The sequence below is a fragment of the Urocitellus parryii genome, chromosome 11 (assembly GCF_045843805.1).
Source record: "Urocitellus parryii isolate mUroPar1 chromosome 11, mUroPar1.hap1, whole genome shotgun sequence".
NCBI lineage: Eukaryota > Metazoa > Chordata > Mammalia > Rodentia > Sciuridae > Urocitellus > Urocitellus parryii.
This window is the reverse complement of record NC_135541.1, coordinates 80,443,570-80,464,388: the sequence shown is the minus strand read 5'-3', so window position 1 is coordinate 80,464,388 and position 20,819 is coordinate 80,443,570. Positions and strand designations below refer to the sequence as shown.

The following is a 20,819-nucleotide window of genomic DNA, read 5'->3' as shown; positions in this document are numbered from 1 at the left end:
TCAAATGATCTCATGGAACAGTTCAGAGACTCTGTTCTGATCTATTTGTTCTCATCAACATCCCCCTAAGTTTTCAGAATCTCACATGTGTAACAGATATCCATGAGACTCTGTTGTAATTTCCAAGTGTTTTATAATATAGGCACATGCTTTATAAATGCTCATTTTTAAAAAAAAAAAAAATTAAAAGGAATGTCATCCATATGAGGGCTAGTCTATTTCCACCCATATAGTTGTTGAATCTAGGAGCCTACTGTTTAGGTCACTTGACACTCCAATTCCCCCCTTTTAAAAGGCCAAAATAATAATCCAAAGCTTTCCCCCATAAGGGTGAGATGTACTTGTATACTTCCCAGTACCCCCTTCCCAGAGGCTGGCAATGGATGGGATAGTGACCTTTTCCCTGGACCATTTTCCAGGAGTTGTCTTCATTCAGACTCCCCAGGATGACCGTCCAGTCCCCACCCACGCTGCTGGAGCTGGCAGGGCGAAGCCTGCTGAGCGACAAGTCCAGGGCTGTCCTGGATCTGGAGGACCTGCCCATAGAGCTCTTCCCACCACTCTTTGTGGAGGCCTTCAGCAGGGGACACACTGAGGTCCTGAAGAAAATGGTGCAGGCCTGGCCCTTCACCCGCCTGCCCCTGGGGGCACTGATGAGGAAGCCACAGCTTGAAATGACCCAAGTGGCCCTGGAAGGGCTGGACATGCTGCTTGCCCAGCAGGATCACCCCAGGTGAGGGGGACCTAGGTGGCCTGGAAGGGAGCACCCTGGGTGCCAGGGTAGGGATAGGTATAGGCAGGGAGAGTGGGTGCTAAATTGTGCAACACAGGCTTCCTGTGCTGCCAGCAAGGAGGGGTGGAGAGGCCTTGGCCATGCTGAGCCCCATCTGGAAAAGGCTTCCAGATGTTGAGGTGCTTGTGGCAGCTGTGATGACCTATGAAGGAGGCTATACCTGCCCCTGCCTCAGTCTGTACAAGTGGGGGCACCAGGCTGGATGGGAGGGAAGTGAATGGAGAAAAGTGAGACAGAACAAAGATGGGGAGCTGGGGGCAGCAGCTAAGAGGTGAAGAAGGGACCTCAGGGCTGATACTCTGCTGTCGTTCCCACAGGAGGTGGAAACTGCAGGTGCTAGATTTGCGGAATGTTCCCCAGAACTTCTGGAGGATGTGGTCTGGAGCTGTGGTTGACACCTGCTCACCAGAAGACATTAAGAAGAATCGAACAGTGAAACTCAGTCCAGCAATGGCAGCTAAGCCACCCTTCAAGGTTTTCATAGACTTGAGCCTCAGAAAAAGACCCCTGGATGAATTCCTGACCCACTTGTTCCTGTGGGTCAGACAGAGAAGGGACAGGCTGCACCTGTGTTGCAATACGCTGAAGATCTTTGGGAAACCCACCAGCTACACCAGGAAGGTCCTGAGACTGCTGCAGCTGGACTCTGTCCAGAAGGTGGAAGTACATTGTGCCTGGGCGCCCTCCACCTTGGCTGCTTGTGCTCCTTTCTTGGGCCAGATGAGGAACCTGAGGAAGCTGATTGTCTCCCAGGTCTATGTGCCTACCTACACCTCCCAAGAGGAGCAGGAGCAGCTGCTTGCCCAGCTCACCTCGCAGTTCCTCAGGATGGACTGCCTGCGGAAGTTCTGTGCCAATGCTGTCTTCCTCCTTGAGGGCCACCTGGAACAGGTGCTGAGGTGAGTAAGAGGGGGTGAATATCCTCTGCAGACCAGTTACAGGAAATTGGCACCTACCAGCCACTGACACTCTCATGGTTAATAAGGCACTGTAAGGTAAATAACTCATCCTTTAGTTCCAATTGGATCCTGAAGCTAGTTCGCATAATGTGTGTTGGAGCAGACTACTAAATGAGGGTCCAGAGTCTGGGAAGTGCCACCATGCTGGGAATCCAGTTGGGAGGGACAAAAGCTAGAAATGGGATTGATGTTCCCTCCGTGGGAGGCCTGTCCAACGAAGGTGGTGGAAAGCAGGTAGAGAAGAGTGCTTGGAAGGAGGGAAGCCCCAACACTGACACCTGTCAACAGGGAAGCTCTGTGCTCCCCAGCTGGGAGCAGAGGACCTGCCTCTATACCCACCTGGGGAAGGCTGTTCTGAACTCCAGGTAGTGATGCTGGGTGTAAGGGTCAGGAGCAGGGGTGGAAATCTTGCTGAGGATATAGGGTGTGTGCCTCTCAGAGGGTTAACCCCAGTGGATTTTGTTACATCCTGCCCAAATTTGTCCTTCATACATGACTCCCCATGACCTCCTGTGGCCAGACCTGTGACTTTCTGCTTGGCAGTGAGGAGGGGACACAGAGGTGTGGACTCTTCTGTTTACAGGAGATGTGGTGAAAGGCTCACCCTGACATGGGGTGATGTGAATGACCAGATTTTGCAAAAGGCAGCATCCTAAGTGTGGACCATTGTCGGATCACCAGGGTGACTTTGGGTTTGGGCCAATTTGTCTTCTCCCTCCTTGACATTGCTCCTCAGAACTGTCTGGTTTTTCCTTAGGCACCTGAAGACCCCCCTGGAGACCCTCTCAATAACCAACTGCCCACTGTCAGATTCTGACTGGAAATACCTTTCCCGATATCCAAACGCCAGACAGCTCAGACACCTGGAACTGAGGGGCATCAAACTGACCGATTTCAGTCTGGAGCCCCTCCAATTCCTGCTGGACAGCACTGCAACCACACTGAACAGCCTGGACTTGGCAGCTTGCGGGATCACTGATTCCCAGCTCCAAGCCCTCTTGCCTGCCCTGAGCCGCTGCTCCCAGCTTGTGATCTTGAGCATCCATGGAAACCGCCTCTCTATGTCAACCCTGAGTGACCTGCTGCTTCACACTGCCAGGCTGAGCCAGTTGAGCGTAGAGCTGTACCCTGCCCCTCTGGAGAGCTATGATGCCTGGGGTACCATCCACCCAGGGAGATGTTCCCAACTCTGTGCTGAGCTGACAGCAATAGTGAGGGGTTTTAGGCAGCCAAACATCCTTGTGTTCTGTACTGTCCCGTGTCGTCATTGTGGCTCCAAGTTCATGTATAACCAGGGCCTCATTCAGTGCTCCTGTCCAATAGCTGCCTAGTTGAGTGTGTTTCAAAAGTGTACTTCTAGGCAATTGTATGTATAAGCAGGATGTAAGGTCACCTTAGAGGGAACACAGAGCCCACCATTTCAGGCATTGCCTAAAGTGTGGATGGGAAAAGGAAAGTACAGCAGGGGGCTCCATTGGAGGAAAGCCCCCCTAGGATCGAACCTTCAGGACATGTGTCTCTATAGAGACATACATAGGGACCTGGATTTCTAGAGTGGGATTCAGGCTTGATGGGCACAGAAAGATGCTACTTTCTTTCATGGCTGGTGCATAAATCATCATAAATGAACAGAATCTCAAGGTTAGTCTTCTGCCATCCTCTGCACTGGATTTACATGGCTTTCTAATGAAACCTTGGGATTCTCCAGGTGCTGATGGAGAAAGAAGGCATGGGGTACTTGGTGAACAATGAGGTTCAGCCCCAGGAAGTCAAGGTATCAAACTGAAATCTGGTTATGATGTGTGGCTACTCTGTGGCTTAACACATGCATGTTCACACAGGTGGATTGGAACATTCTATATAGGCATTGAACATGAGCCATTGAAAGAAAACTTCTTCTCTGTGGACCTCAGTGCCACCTAGACATTCAATGCTGGTTCTTCCTCATGGGTCTCCATGTGGACCCAGAAAACTCAGGTCCTGGTCTCTGGGTGTGCTGGGCAAGGGCATCTGTGCATAAGACAGGCCCCATTGTCCCACTCCCAGTGCTGCAGGAGGTGTCCATGCTGCACATTGATCAGAACCTCTGGGACTCACCAAACCTTGCCTGTTATCCACCTAGGTAGTCTGTCCACAGTTAAACCTTTGGTGCCCCTTGAAGGTACCCAAATTCCCTTTCAGCAAAACTGAAATCCATTACAAGCTCTGGTGGAAGGGGCACGTTTAGCACATAACTGAGCGATCTTCCTCTAACACTTCTCTCCACTGAGGACTGGGCTGATGGGGTTGTGCAGTGACCTTAGCCTTAGTTTCTCATCCAAGGATGAGAACAAGGTCCACCCAGTCTTCATTTGAGGTATTCTAAAGCTGCCTGTGGACATGTTTTAATTATGGCTTGAATAATTCTCCACACATAGTGAACTGGAACCCACTTTGATGTGTAAGCAGACTGCAGCTCACTCTTGGAACTGGTAGCAGAGTCTGGGTGAAGCACATCTGGCCTCTCTGTCACCCACAGAGTGATCTTTATGCCTTGCTTCCTCTTTGTGGCACTTCCTTTTCTCCAGCTCTAAGTCTAGCTTGCACATGTGGGGCCGGTGGAAGGTTCTGAATGGCATTCATTTTGTTGGATTCAAGGATCAAATAAAGTCAAGGAAGATCTGCATAATGAGATCTGTCATCATGTGTTCTTTTAAGAGTTATCATGGCTAAAAAGGGACTTGAAGGTACTCTGGTGCCTCCAGACCCCTTGAACACTGGAAGGATTGTGAGGGTACTTTGTTTTCTCAGATGCCTGGGGATAAAGCACTCACCTCCCTTTGAGTTCCTCATCTTTTGACTCTAGGTTAATTTGTGCTTTGAGCCAGCACACAACTGTAGGATGTCATAACAAAAAGCACCTGGTTTGTAAGGATGGCCAGGTCAGAAAGTGGGACTGGGTTTCACCCCTTGGCCACTGAAAGATGCACAGTCCTTTGTGCACCTGTATCCAAAGACTCTACAGCCCCTTCTGGAACACTGGCCAATTTTACCTCCACAATTTAGAAAACCCAGAAACCATGCTATTCTAGAGAAATGAGTGAACTTCATCAAAGCTAACTCAGGGAGCTCGGGACATTTCTCTGTGGTGGAGCACTTGCTAGCATGTTGAAGGGCCTGGGTTCCATCCAAGGCATCACAGAGATAAGTAAACAAACAAACAAAAAATAAATCCAAAAATGATGTGGCCACATTGGGAAGGTTTAATTGAAATAGAGCTGCCTATCTGTTAGAAATATTCAAAAAGAAAGAACCACAACCCATATGAAAACAATGGAATGCATTCTTTAATTGGTCTGGGCAGGTGGGTCAAATTGATGTCCTGAAAGATTCTCTTCAACAAACAATTGGAAAAGCTGGCTTGGTGGTGCTCAGCTGTAGTTCCAGCAGCTCAGGATGTGAGGCAGGAGGATGGTAAGTTCAAAGTCAGCCTCAGCATCTTAGAGAGGTTGTAAGCAAGTTTGTGAGACCCTGTTTTAAAAATCCTGCCTGGGGATGGGGCTCACTGGTATGGCACCCTTGGGTTCACTGCCTGGTCCCCAAAACAATAAAAATAAAGTATGAAAAGCCAGTTGCAGTGGCACATGCCTGGGATCCCAGGTACTCTAGAAGGTTTATGATTTTATTCCTTCTCCCAAATTTACTAACTGGGGCATGACCCATCCTTATTTTATTCAGTCCCTTGAGATGAATTATTGGGCCATTTTTTCCAGATCTATTTTCCTCATGAAGCTATTTCTTGCTGAGGACTTCCCAGTTAGAATTGCTTTTGCTGTATCCCCAGGTTTGAATATCTCGTGTGGCCCTTTTCATTGGTCTGCAGGCATTTTACACTTTCTTTTTTATTTTTAGTTATTTTTCTTATTTCTTACATACATAACAATGTTTTGATTTCTTCAATGACCCATTGGTTGTTGGGGAACACGCTGAAGAATTCCCATGCTTTGGAACTGTCCAGGTGTTCCCCCTGCTATGGATTCCATTCTTAATAAATTTATCGAGATTTATTTTGAGAATACATGGAGAATATGTCGTGTGCTGTTGAGAAGGATGTTTGCTCTGCAGTGGTTGGGTGGGATGGTCTGTAAATGTCTACCCTGTGCAGACAGGATCTGTCCAGTGCTGAAAATAGGAGTTGACTGGGCTTGGCATGTGGCTCAAGCAGTAGTGTGCTTGCGTGACGTGTGGGGCCCAGATTCCATCCTCAGCACCACATACAAACAAAGATTGTGTCCACCAAAAAAAACTAAATAATAAATATTAAATCTCTCTCTCTCTCTCTCTCTCTCTCTCTCTCTCAAAAAAGGGGGGATTTGAAGCCCCCACTGTTCTTACTGTGTTGTAGTTGACTTCTTCTTTTACATTCCAGTAATATCTGTTTTGCACATGTGGGTGCTCGGTGTCGGGCACATGTATGTGTACAATTTCTGTCTCATGTTGCTGAATTTACCCCTTTATCATGGTGTGATCACCTTGTCTCTTTTTATTGTGTTTTAATCTGTAGTCTTTTTTATCTGATAGGAGTCTAGCCATTCCTGCTCTAGGTTGGTTTTCTTGATGTGGAATATCTTTTCCATCCCTTCACTGTCACTCTCTGTGTCTCCTGAGGTGAAGTGACTTTCTTGTAGATAGCAAGTGACTGAGTCCATTAAAAAAAGAAAATCCATTCAGTCACTTTACATCTTAAAATAGGGGAGTTTATTCCCTTTACATTCAAGGTTTTTGATTGAAAGATACAGAATTATTTCTGCTGGTCTTGTTTGTTTTAAGTTTCTTTTTCTGATTTCTGTTTAGATCTTTTTCTCTGTTTTTCTCCCTTACTCTCTAGTCTGTTTCTGTGGGTTGGTGTTTTCTTCTGGGATAAATTTGGATTTCCTTCATTGTCATTTGTGAACATGCTGTCATTTTTGTTTTTTCTTTGGGCTTCCTCTGGGATTTAGAAAATTTTTTTCAGTTCCCAAAGAGCGTTTTAAGCTGAACAGAATCACCCTCTGCTCTGATACCAGTACTCTCTTTAAAAAAAAAAAAAATCAAGTAAAAATATAACAACCTATTCATCTGATAGGCAGAATGACAGCCTTTAAAACTCTGCACCCCAAAATTTTATTCAGCAAAAGAACAAGGTACCCAAGTCACTTTTTCTTTTTCTCCTCTTTTTTCCCCCCTTTGGTACCTGGAGTAGAACCCAAGGACACTAAACTACTGAGCCACAGTTCTAGCATTTTTTTTTAATTCAGTAAATACAGAGTAGTGGGGAATTGCTCCTCCAGGCAGGAGGCCCCTCCCACATGGGTGTCAGAGGGAGATCTTATACCACTGTAGCCATGGTAGAGGGTACTTTCTCCTTCAGGTGGGTGACCCCTCCCACCTGGGTGGCTGGGGAGTTCCTATACCACTGCAGGTGGGGTAGAGGGAACTCTCCCCTCCAGATGGGAGACCCCTTCTCTCTGGATGTCCTGGGTAGAGGGGACTCACAGCTCCAGGAGGGAGACCCTTCCACCTGGGTGTCAGGGGGAGTTCTTATACTGCTGCAGGCAGGGTAGAGCGGACTTGCCCTTCCAGATGGGAGACCTCTCCCACCTGGGTGTCTGGGTGAGCTCCTATACCTCTGCAGCCAGGGTAGAGAGGACTCGCCCCTCCAATCGGGAGACCCCTCCCACCTGGGTGTCCAGGGGAGCTTGATTACTTTAGCATCCAGGTAGAGGGGACTGGCTCCTACAGGCAGGATCCCCACCCAGCTGGCTGTCAGAGGGAGCTCCAATACTGTGACAGCAAGGGTAGAGGGAACATGCCCCTGCAGGCAGAAGATCCCTCCCACCTGGGTGTACTAGGAGCTCTTATATGGCAAAATGTAAAGTAGAGGGGACTCACACTTCCAGGCGGGATACCTCTCTCACCTGGGTGTCAGGGAAGCTTGTATACCGTGAAAGCCAGTGTAGAGGGGATTCTCCTGTCCATACAGAAGACCACTCCCATCTGTGTGTCTTGAAGAGCTTGTATATGTCCACAGCCAGGGTAGAAGGGACTCATTGCTCCAGGAGGGAGACCCCTCTCACCTGGCTATGGGGGGGGGCCTCCAATACCCCCTCAGCCAGTGTAGAGGGGACTCGAATCTCTAGTCAGGAGACACCATAACCTGGTTATCAGGGGGAGCTCGTATACCACCAGAGTCAGAGTAGAGTGGACACGCACCTCCAGTTGGAAGACTACTCCCACCTGGGTGTCAGGGAACTCATATACTGCTGCAGCCAGGGTAAAGTGAACCCGCTCCTCCAGGCGAGAGACACCTCCCATCTTGGTGCCAGGGTGAGCTTGTATTCCTCCTTGGCCAGGGTAGAGGGGACTCGCCCCTTCAGGTGGGAGACCCCCTTTCACCTAGTTGTCGGGGGAGCTCTTATACTGCTGCAGCCATTGGAGAGGGGACTTGCCCATCAAGGCAAGAGACCACGTTTCCCTGGGTGTGGGGAGGAGCTCATGCATCTCCAGAGCCAGGGTGGAGGGGATACGCCCTTTCCAGTGGGAGATATCTCCCATCTTGGTATGGGGGGGAGCTTCTAAACCACAGCAGCCAGAATAGAGGGCATTCGCCCCCCCCCCAAGCAGGAGACCCCTCGCACCTTGTTCTTGGGAAATCTGGTAAACCCCTGCAGCGAGGGAAGGGGAAAAATCACCCTTTTAGGACAGAGACCCCTCCCTCCTGGGTGTCAGGTGAAGCTCATATACAGCCACAGTCAGGCTGAGGGTACTCGCCCCTCCATGCAGGAGACACTTCCTACCTGTGTGTCAGCAGGATCTCATATATCACCACAGCCAGGGTAAAGGGGACTGGCCCTTCCAGGCAGGAGACCCCTCTTACCAGTGTGTGTGGGGGAGATCCTATACAGCCAGGGTAGAGGGGATTTGCTCCTCCAGGCGGGGGATCCCTCCCACCTGGGTGTGGTGGGTGGAGCTCCTATACCCCTGAAGCCAAGGTAGTGGGGACTGGCCCCTCCAGGCAGGAGACAACTCCCACCTTGGTGTCAGGGCGAGCAGTTACACCACCACAGCTATGGTAGAATGTACTTTCCCTTTCTGGCGGGAGACCCCTCCCACCTGGGTGTCGGGGGGAGCTTGTATACCCCCCAGCCATGTAGAGGGGACTCCCCCTCCAGGTGGGAGACCCCATAACCTGGGTGTTGGGGGGAACTCCTATGCCGGCAGAGCCAGGGGAGAGCGAGAAAGTCAGCACTATTCAGATGATCTCCTTGGCCATGGAGGACCTCCAGAGCGTCATGGCTGGGACTCCCGCTAAGGCTGGGGGCTTCCCCCATCCCCAGAGGGGAATGAGACTGGGCAGAGCACAACCCGCGGCTGCAGGAGCATCAGGTCCAGGACTGGCAGTGTGCCTTGGATGCCAGCACCTTGGGCTGGGAGAACACTCCATGGGAAGATGCTGAGAGGGGCCTGTCTGGGGCTTCGGGGGCCTGGGCATGGCGGGCCAAGGCAATGTGCCTGAGTGTGGTGGCTTCACACATGCTGGACATTCCCAGGGTCATGTGGTGCCTGGAGGCAGACTGGATGGTGGCAGAGTGGCCAGCAAGGACCTTGCTAGCAGAGTGCCACACCCCACCCTCACCCCCACCCATACCCCGACTTCACCAGAAGCTACTGAAGCCCAGGCACCAGGGCTCCGCAGGAAGGCGGAGGCCCCATGAACTGGATTGAGGGGGAGAATTTTTTTCCATTTGCAACAATGTAGATAAACCTGGAGGATATTATGCCAAGTGAAATAACCCAGACACAGACAAATACTGCTTGATCTCATATAGGGTCTAAAAGTCAAACTCATTGAAGAAAGTAAATTCTTTTGGCTAGAGCTATACAAATTCATCAATTCCACACTTTCTAGAAAGAACAATACAGACGCAGAAGACACAATAAAAAATGAAAGAAAAATTGCTAGATTAATCCAAGGAAAGACCTCATAATGAAATTTTGAGAACACACACCCAGGCTAGAAAATCAAACAAAACACCCAATTTCAATAAGATTAAAAATCCTGCGTGTCCAGAGCCACAGTTTAGTCGGAATGACTACTGGCATTTTGCCAGAGGGAATGGTTGAAAGGTGACTCTGCCCCAAGAATAGGGCTGCTCTGGGGCTCTGGGATTAGGGCAGATCCTGCTGCCTCTGGCACCCCCTACTTTGGAGTTCCCTTGGAGTTCTCTTGGTTCCAGGAGAATTGGCACAAGCACCCTGGTGGAGGGAGTGTGTTCCTAGGAAGTGTGTAGAGTGCTGGTGAGAGTTCCAAAATAAAGAGTTGCTGTTTGAACCTACAAGGCTGTGTGGCAGCTCAGTTATTTTGTGCCCAGCCAGACTTCAGCACCTTGGAGGACATAGGAAATTAAAATCAGTTTATGAACTGTGACCTACTGAAAAAGGTAAAACTAAAAAGAAAGCGAAAGCAACTGGGGTTGGAGTAGAGGAAGGAAGACAAGATGGTACATAGTGGATTTTTAGAGCAATGGAACTATTCTACCTGGCACTACATAGTAGTACTGGATGGTGGATACATTCTGCATGGTACTGTAAGATGGATACATCTCATCACACTTGTTAAAAGAGTTGGGAATGGAGCTTTGTGAATGAAGGACAAGTAAGCATGAGATTCAATCCCAGTCCTGCAATTATTAAAAAAAAATGGAGAAAGCAACAAGGGAATAGGAACTCAGAAGTTGATGTGAACTGTGGCGTCTATACCTAGTCCAAACTATGCCTTTCAGAAGAAGGTAAAAATGCTTCTCAGAGATGAATAAAACTAACACCTTTCTGAATAAGACAAAGAAATGTACAATAACATGAAAAAAATAAATAAAAAGTTTAGCTCTTAAAAATTAAGAAAAACTGAGGTTATCTGTTATTTAAAAAGTGCTGTATATTTGAAAAAAAAAGTCTTTTTGCTCTTTGTGAATATTCTAAAAACACAGGTGAAAATAATAGCTGTGAACACTTTCTATAGTCACATATTTTATAATTTTATGGGCAGTTTCCTCAAGAAACTTGTGGCTCTTAGTGTATATACCACTGTGTTAACTGAGGCATTGCTTGCAATAGCCAAGATACAGAAATAACCTGTGTCGCCTCACACATGAAGGGATTCTTTCAAAAGGTGATATGGTGGTATACATCCACAATGAAATACTATTCACCCTACGGAAACAGGAAATTCTGCATTTATAACAATATGGATGACAGTATGTTAAGTGAGGAGATTATGTTAAGTGAAATAAGCCAAGTAGTGGGAGAAAAAAACCTATGCTCTCACTTAACATGTGGAATCTAAGAGTCAAAATCATAGAAGTGGAGAGTACAATGGTGTTTACCAAGTCTCATGTGTGTGGCAGGGAGGCAGGAGGCAGCCAGGAGGGTAGATGGGGAAAAGGGGAGACTTTGGTAAACAGGCATGAGGTTAAGTTAGATAGGAGGAGGGCTATAATTAGTAATAATGTGTTTTTCAAAATAGCTAAGACAGAATTTTTAAATGCTCCCATTACAAAGAAATGACAAATACTGAGGTGATCCATATGCTAATTTATCTGAAACATCACATGGTACCCCATAAACATATGTGAGTAATTTCTTATTAAAAATAAAACTATAAGAAGGAATATTTACTGTTTTTATAGATACACATAAAGCATTACGTAAACCACAAAATGTTATGATTTAAGACTTCACTCCAAAGCTTTTCTTATGTCCCTGCTTAACATATTTCTCTTGTTCTGCTAAACTCCTGGAGTCTGCTTCATGTAGGTCTGTAGTAGTTTCATTGAAAAGAAAAGATACAAGAGCAAGGGATAAGAGTTTAATGTAATTTTGATGTGTATTATGAAAGTATTTTGCTGGTATTACCACAAAAGTTCTTACGAAAGAGAAATACATAATTCTAGAGGAGCAAAATGTATAAGGGTTTTCTGTATCACATCAGTTGCACTTCCATTAATTTACATATTGCCATTCTAGTGTCTGCTGTCTATCCTATTCTCTACTATCCCCCCCTTTAACTGATGTGATACAGCAATCTGTATACAGGGTAAAAATGGGAGTTCATAACCCACTTGAATCAAACTGTGAAATATGATATATCAAGAACTATGTAATGTTTTGAAAGACCAACAATAAATAAAGAAAAAAAGAAAAAAAAAGAAAAAGAAAAAAAATAAATTGAAAAAAAAAAAGAAAAAAAAGAAGGGTTTTCTGTAACAGGAATATTAAGTAGTGGAGTGAGAAAAGCCTGTATAGGCCACCAAGACATTCTTGGAGAGACAGTTAAGGAGAAGAATGCAAAATGTTTACATTATTGAGATTAAAATGAAAGAGCATATATGACACAGTTGGAGCATGATAAAACAGCACAAAAAAAATGCTGCAAACTTTAGTGTGAAGCTCCATTCTGGCTGTCTGGGTTATCCTCACAATAATAATATCACAAACATACAAACTCCTGCAGCTGAAGTAAATTACCATCAAATAAACAGCAACACTAGTAGCTAGATTTACTTTGAAGGAAGGTCTGGGGAGGAGACTGGAAGGGCTGTATCTACACATCTGTAAAAGGATGAGATTCCATGGAGGCAGTATATAAAAGGCCTGTACTGAGCACACATGCTGGGGTATTTCTTTAGTGGAATAGTTTTTCTTTTCCTTTTTGTGTCAGGAATTTTATTCTCAATAATTTTTTGGTGTATCATAGATATGCACATTTATGGGATTTTTTGTTACATATTCATACATGCACACATTATAAGAATATAATTTGGCCAATATCAATCCTTAGCACTGTTCCCTCACTTCCCTTCTCCCACTCACTGGTCCCTTTCCTCTTTTTGACCTCCCACTGATTTTTAGGAGATCTACCCCAACTTTTGTTTTCCTTTTTTCTCTCTAGCCTCTACATATCAGAGAAAAACATAACAACACTTGATCTTCTGACTTTGGTTTATTTTGCTTAACATAATAGTCTCTGTTTCCATTCATTTTCTTTCAAATGACAAAATTTTATTTTTATTATGGCTCAATAAAGTTTCATCTTGTATGTACACCATATTTTTTAATCCATTCATCTGTTGATGGACAACAAGGCTACTTCCATAGATTTGTTATTGTGAATTGTTTTGCTATAAACATGGATATACATATATACGTATAATATGATGACTTTAATTCTTTAGGATAAACACTGAGGATTGGTATAGCTGAGTCATATGGTGATTCCATTTATGGAACCTCCATACTGATTTCCATAGGTGTTGTACTACTGTACAATCCCACCAACAGTGTAAAATTGTCCCTTTCTCTCCACATCCTCTCCAGCATTTATTATTATTTGTATTCTTAATGACTGCCATTTTGACTGTTGTGAGATTTGCATTTCCCTAATTGCTAATAATGTTGAACCTTTTTTCATATATTTGTTGACCATTTGTATTTCTTCTTTTAAGAAGTATCTGTTTAATACATTAGTATGTTTATATTTATTAATTGGGTTATTTGATTTTTTTTGAGTTTTTTATATATTCTAGATATTAATCTTCTCTCAAAACAGTAGCTAGGCAAAGTTTTTCTCCCATTCTATAGGTTCTCTCTTTCCATTCTTAATTATTGCCTTTGCTGTGCAGAAGACTTTTAATTTGGTGCCATCTCAATTATTAACTCTTAGCATTATTTCCAGAGCTTTTGGGGTCCTATTGAAAAAGTCATTTTCTATGCCTGTATGCTGGAATGTTGATCCTATATTTTCCTCTAGGAGTTGCATTGTTTCTGGTGCAATGATGGCACAGTTTTACTGTGGAATTTCCTGCTGATAATGATCACAATTGTTACAAATAAGTTTCATATTTATGCATGACATTGCATTACTTGACCTGTCTGATACCACCTCTCACATCTAGGAAACCTAGAATAAACAAGGTAGCTCTGTTAGAGAAACTGAGAAAAAAAAATTAAAACATCTTCTTAATTATTTTGAATGCTAAACTGATGTTTCTTTGAAGGCAATATAATACAGCAGAGAGTTATATAGCAGCTAGGTTTTATACAAGTTAGAGTAGCAAAAAGAGTTTTCAAATTCATTTTGACTTGTTACCAGCTGATATATTAGTTTTCTCAAATGAGAAAATGCTAAGTGCTAATGTTGCAGTTATTACTGAGTTCCTGGTTGCTGAAGGAAGCCTGGCACTTTATTAGTATAATGAATTTATAATTCTTAACTTATTTAATTGCAAGTACATATTATCTGTATTATTAGCCTGATGATTATTTTTCCATTAGTAGAAATTGTAAGTGTCATTTATAGTGGCTCATTTACAGTTGCTTATAAAAGATTCTTTATTAATTTAGTCTAAAGCAAAATTTTAGGACCAATTACCTTCTTTTGCAAGTTCCATGAACAATCTTTTGTATGGAAAATAAAATGGCTCTGGCACTTTGTGAATACATGCAGTGGTGTTGGAACTGCTGTCTTTATTGGACAAGAACAGTCCAAGCAAGATAGTCATGTGAGCTTGCTAGAAGTCATTTATTAACAATAAGGAATGACCAAAATAAATGTAATATTTTAAAAATATAAAACATACTGGGAACCTGAACAGGTCAAAAAAGATTAACAATAGGAGATAAAATGTTAATAATTTGTTTAGACATCAGGACTAGAGAATTCCCAGAAACTGCTATTGAAATGTGGTTGCAGTCTGTGGAGAAGGAAATATATAAAATTGTATATAATTTTATATATTTTATATATTTAAATATATAAAATATATAAAATTTCTGAGAGGATGTTACTAAATGAGCTTATTCTAATGATATGCTACTATGACACATATGAAACAAAAACAAACATGCAACATCTAAAATCAACATTATGTGTAGTTCCTCATTTCATTAGGCTAAAATAGGTCTTGAGTGTAAGTCAGATTCTAAGCCACAATGCATGGAAATATGAAATGATTATGAGAAGTCTCAAAATTTCTTCTGAAACTACCAGGGTTAAGACAAAAAAGAAAAAAATGTAAACAGCAGATGGACTTCCAATCTTCAGTTTGTTTTTAATACTCGTATCTCTATTTTCTCTCTCTCTCTCTTTTATTAGTTATTAATAGTGCTGCAGTCCGGCTGCAGCAAAATAAAGGGGGGTCGGTGAGGAGCAACTTGTGTACATTGATACAGCAGGAGTGGGAGCCATTTATTGTAGCACAGGAGGGGTATACATACATTACACACAGCTTATCTTAATTAACATAAACTAGATACAGCAGTCAACCAATAAGGAATCTCCACACTTAATGGCTCACTGATGTTACTTCACAAACCACTCCCTCTGGCAAAATGCCACGCACCATCTTGACTTGTTTACAGACCCTAACAAATAGTCCCTTATTTATTTATTTATATGCAATACTGAGAATCAAACCCAGTGCCTCACACATTCCAGGCAAGTGCACTACAGCTGAGCCACAATCCCAACCACCTATTTTCTCTTATGCTATACGTTGGCCCTGACAATGTTCCAGTCTCTATCTTTAAAAATAAACACATAAAATAAAAATGCTACTTGTTCTTGTTTTTTCCCTTTTACCTCATTCCATTTTTCTCCTTCTCTTCATCAACAAACCTCCCAAAAGTAAGGTTACACTCCATGATTCTGAGCTTCACCACTTGTTCACTCACTTAGTCCTGGAAACCTGGTTTTTGCTCCTAGGACTTAGTGAATGGTCTCCTTCAGAGCTCGCTAATATATTGTCAAATAAAGACAGCAGCTCTAACCCCACCCCATGTATCCACACAGTGCCAGAGCCATTTTATTTTCCATATTTTTATTGGTGTATCATGCCCCTCATTTTCCTGAAACAGGTCTCTTTCTACCAAAATTCCATCCTCTGACCCTTGGGTATTGTTTTATTTGCTATCCCTCAACCACCTGCATACCTTCATACACCTTACTTGCACCTTACATTCAGAGATCCAAAAGAAATATGTATAAAAAATAAAGGCAGTAAATTGTAAACAATAGGAATATCTAAAATGAGCAATCCTTAATTACACTACAATTCTGAAAGAATATTATGTATGTCACTATTAAAATAGCATATGCTAAAGTGCTTAACAACATGGAAAATGCTTATTTTATAATGTCAGTTTTAAACAAAACAAGTTAAAATATGTGTATGCAATTTAGTTTCAACTATGTAAAAAAAAAATGATTCAGAGGAAACTAGAAAGCTACACTCCAAAATGTTAATAGTGATAACCACTGATGGGTAACATTTTTCCTTTTTGGTAACTTTATGCATTTTCCAAATTTTCTATACTGATCTTGATATAATTTTAGACTCAGTAAAAAAGTGAGTTCAACATCCTATTGCTGGGATGGGATTATGGCTCAATGGTAGAGAGTGCTTGCCTAGCATGTGTAAGGCACTGGGTTTGGATCCTCAGCACAAGAGATAAACAAATAAATTAAATTGAGTTATTGTGTCCATCTACATCTAAAAAAAATTTAAAAGTTCATACTGGCTACAGAAGTTGAAAGGAAAGTGACCACAATACTCAGAGCAACCAAGAGATCTTTATTACAGAAGTGCAACAGAGGACAAAAGAGAGAAAGAGAAGACAGAGAGAGAAAGATAGAGAGAGAGACAGAGGGTGGGGGGCAGCAGAATGGAGTTTTTACAGCCCAAATCTAATGGGGTCTCTGGGTCTGCAAGCTGCCTTGTTGACACAAGGGTGTTAAGTGTTTGGCCTTGAGTGATGGGATGAGTGTTCAGCCTTGAGCAAGGGGAGGAAGTGCTCAGCCTTGAGCCTGGGCTTGGGCATTTGGACCTGAAGCAAACAGGTGATAAAGAACCAGACAAAGGGTTTGAGAGACCAGGTCATCCTGTGGCTAACTTTGTTTGGCATGCCCTGCAGACACCTTACTCAGCCTGTCCTGCACCTAACATTCCTCCCTTTTTGTTTTTCTAAGTGACATGGGTGTGGGGTAAAGTCCTCTGGCTACCTCCTGCTTAATGGTGGGTAGATTTGGGCCTAGAAGGGGAAGTGGAGGAATGTTGAGGAGGGGGGGACAGGTCTGAGAACACCAGGGCAGCCAAAAATTGCCGCAGTCTGGCTGGGCACAAATCACCAGCCACTCAAGCAGGAACAAACTTTATTTATTTTCCGAACTCCTGAGAATGCCACCCACGTGGCCCTTCCAGGCACACCACACACCAATCGGAACTCCCACCACCAAAATTTCACCTACCAACTCCCACCACCAAAACTTCACCAACCAACCCGAACTCCCCAGGAATCCCCACAAGAACTTCAAAGTAACAGGTGCTGGAGTCGAACAGCAGGGGTCTATATACAATTGAATACACAACATTTTTCAATCCAGTATTATTTTTATGGCTTGCCTCCCAACCATTACTTCTGGAAAATGCCAGATGCCATTCCGACTAGGCTGTGGCTCTCAACAAAAAATAACATTCAGTGGCTTTAGATAACTACTTTGGTAGGGGTGAAGTCCATAAAAGTTCCATGAAGCCATAAGTTGTCAATGGCATCAAACCATTTCTGATGGGAGAAGATCTTTGGTATCAATCATTGGTCTTGTTGTAGGGACTCTAGGAAGTATTGAAGTGGCTTGGTTGAATCCAGTAATGTTAAGGGTGACAGCCTGATTGCAGCCAGAGGAAGAGCAATTGCTTTGACCCATAAACTGAGAGTGGGTGGTGTCATCCTGGTGGCTTGGTTGTAGAAGCAGCATCTGTGGTTTGAGATAAAAACTTGAGAGAGAATAATGATTAGTAAAAGAAGAAGAGGGTTGGTGAGAAATTTTGAGTTTGGTGGGTATGGTGGAAGTCCAGGACTGGACATTTGGAACAGGTGCCTTTTAAGGTGGGAGACATGGTACCAGGGGGAGTGGCCCAAAAGCTTGGTCACCATTGGGGTAGTAAGTAGGACCCTATGGGGTCCTGTCCATCAAGGTTCTAATGATTGAGAATGCAGTTCCTGAAGTAAGACTGAGTCACCCAGTTGAAGAGTGTCCAACTCAGCTTGTGGTTGTACTGGGATTGAGGCAATGAATGGCACAGGAAGGCACTGGTCTACATTTCCCTTAGGAGTTTGCATAGAAGTGTGAGATAGGACAGGTAGGACACAAGGGGAGGAATAGTGATTGGAAAGCTTTGGGTGGTTAAGAAAGGGCACCCATAGAGTTGCTCAAGGGCGCTAAGGCCTGAGGGGGCTCTTGGGTCTATCTGAATTCAGGTGAGGGCCAAGAGTAGGAAATTGGGCCAGAAGAGCCTGGGTTCAAGCAAGTTTAGCGAGATGATCCTTGAGAATGGTGTTAGGCCTCTCAACCTTACCAGAGTACTGGGGTTGGTGGGGGATGTGGAGCCTCCATGTGATATTGAGGCCTTTGGAGACTAGTTGAAAAACCTGAGAAGTGAAGGCGGGACTGTTTGTCTGACTGGATGGAGGCAGGAATTCTTAACCTGGGAATTATCCCCTAAATGAGGATGGAGGCAAGTGTCAGCAATTTTCCTGGATGTAGGGAAGGCATCTATCCAACCTGAAAAAGTATCAACCAAAGTAAGTAGGTAGTGAAGCTATTTGTGCCTAGGTATGTGAGTGAAGTTGATCTACCAGTCTTTGCCTGGCTAGTTGCTTCCCATCTAATGTGTGGGGAGTTTAGGCTTGTTGTTTCCTTGTGGGGATACTGTAGATCAGACTTAACAAGCACAGTGGACCTGCTGGACAGTAGTTCTCATTCCTAGGACGTGAAAGAGGGGTTGTGAAAACTGGAAAAAGGGGTTAGAGAGGGTTTTAGATAGGCACAGAATCTCTGGAGTTAGAGGAGTTGGTCATGAGTCCCAGGTCTCTGTCTTGGGCATCAGGGGCTGGTAGTTGATTGACTGACTGGTTGGTGAATTTATGTATCTGATCTTGCAGGAACTTGTGTAGGCAATTCAATAGTCATGGTCCTATTAGGAGAAACATAAAGAGAACTAATAGGGGTCCTGCAAGGGGGAGAAGCCAACGCCATATTTGACTGAACATTCCCCATGGAGACTGTTGGCCTGGTTGCTGTCTCCTCTTTTCTAGCTGTTCTTGTCCTTCATTATTCTTAGGAATGTCTGTGTTTTGGCTTAACTGTTTGGTAGGTGTTTAAGATCAAGCTGGACAAAATTGACTTTGTTTCTATTTATTGTGAAGTGTCAGCTGAGTTCCCATAGGGGTCACTCGTGGGGGAACTTGAGAATAGCTTCTTAGTTCTGCTAGTGCCATTTGTGCTAGGATGGGTCCAGGTCTTGCTTGACCATGTGGCTTCCCTTGGAAGCATCAGGGATGTCTCTTGTCTCTAATGGACCTCCTCTTCATAGCAAATGCACTGATTGGCTTTTCATTCTACAGTGGTCTCAATAGTCTCCCTGATCAGGAGGTTATGTGACCTACAGTTGCAAAGCGCTTTAGAAAAATTCCCTGTTCCCTAGATTTCAGACTGACTCAGAGGGCAAGCGCCAAATATTGGTTTTCTTGGCTATTTTAATTTAATTTTAAGTCTTGATTATAAACATCCAGCAATGTTATTTTCACCTTAAATTAAGAGTATTGGGCTTTAGCTGAAGTTTGGCCTACTTTGGAGTCATTCTGACATGTAGTAAGATGGAAGGCATAGCCTTATCTCTCAGGTAAGCCAGGGCTCTTTATAAATCTTAGGTAAAGTGTTCTAGTATTGAAGTTGATCTTCTTTTTAATATATTATTTTATAAAGTTTACATATATTGTTGCTTGATGTCACATGAAGATTAGCTAACACAATATGATATTACATTTAAATTGTACCCAGTGTATAGAACTTTATATTAATCTTATTCATAACAGGTCCAGTTATAGAACATTAAATGATATAAATACATCTCCAATATGTTATTTTTATAAGCCTAAAATTACCATTCAACCTTTTGGAGAACATCAGCTTGATATAATTTTTTTAAAGCTCCTATCTTAAAGACTTATATACCTGGAAAATATGAACACATTTAATATACAAAGAAGAGTAACAGTACCACAATTACATTGATGTTTTCATATTAATCAAGTTTAACTCTTAAAGAAATAACATATTACAATATTGCAAAATAACAGTTGTTGTTTAACCATAGTTGTATAATCCTGAATTCCTTCAAGATTACTTGCTCAAAAAAATTACATACATAACCAATGTACACAGACTTTTTTTTATCACTTGCTTAAACTTATATAGCCAATGTACACAGACCTTCTTTATCATTTGCTTAAACCCTCTTGTTTACTTAATAGACTCTCTTATCCAGAAACACATTTTCATTCTATTAAATCCATAATTAGGACCTTTTAATTTCTCTTTCCAATCTGTTAACTCTTTCTGTATTCACACTTTGAAATAATCCTTGTAAATTTCTGAATTTAGGCAAATTATTCCAATTTAATAAGAGATATTTTGTTATTTGCAGTACACAATTAATCACATCTGTTTACCATTTCATGAAAACATAAACAATGTTTAAATGTATATAATTATATTGTTCTAGGGATGGACAAGGCAAGGCACTTAAGATAGCAGTGAAGATAGGGAAACAGTTTTATTTGGTTGCAGCCAGATTCAGAGGGCACAGCTTCTGCTGTAATCAATTAATCCCCTGAACTCCAAGTTTAGGTAGTTTCAGAATTTTTCACCCAGCATGTAAGGGAAGGAGCTCAGAAGTTCACAGTCTGCAGAAGTTCAAAAAAGCAGTTTTTTTTTTTTTTCTTTTCTGTTCTGGGAAAGTTAACCCTTCAAGGACACCTGGGAAGGGGAGAGCTTTTTCTTCCCTTTCTTTCCTCCCCCTGCCAGCTGTTACCATGGAGCCCAGTTAGTAACTCCCTTATCTTAGAAATGTAGTCAGCACTTTTGAAAAACTAGTAAGGAGGTGTCCAGCACCTGGAGTGCTGATTTTTCCCATACAGTAGCCAAGTAAAACAGG

The 20,819-nt window shown here is 43.2% G+C and overlaps 1 protein-coding gene across 1 annotated transcript; it reads left to right on the top strand.

The window, feature by feature from the left end:
- Nucleotides 1-446: 446 nt before the first annotated feature.
- On the top strand, nt 447-9,485 carry LOC144249281 (PRAME family member 20-like). The gene is made up of 6 exons (XM_077791561.1): nt 447-697; nt 1,111-1,414; nt 1,514-1,692; nt 2,510-2,963; nt 3,461-3,526; nt 9,321-9,485. The coding sequence occupies exons 1-6, from the start codon at nt 447-449 to the stop codon at nt 9,483-9,485; spliced, it is 1,419 nt and encodes a 472-aa protein (XP_077647687.1).
- The last annotated feature ends 11,334 nt before the right edge of the window (nt 9,486-20,819 follow it).

What these genes read in the sequence shown, in the direction of transcription:
- LOC144249281 (XM_077791561.1), top strand. Translation starts at nt 447, where the DNA reads ATGACCGTCCAGTCCCCACCCACGCTGCTGGAGCTGGCAGGGCGAAGC. An exon ending in CCACCAGCTACACCAGGAAG is followed by an intron (nt 1,415 to 1,513) that starts GTCCTGAGACTG and finishes TTCTTGGGCCAG; the next exon opens with ATGAGGAACCTGAGGAAGCT. An exon ending in CACCTGGAACAGGTGCTGAG is followed by an intron (nt 1,693 to 2,509) that starts GTGAGTAAGAGG and finishes GTTTTTCCTTAG; the next exon opens with GCACCTGAAGACCCCCCTGG.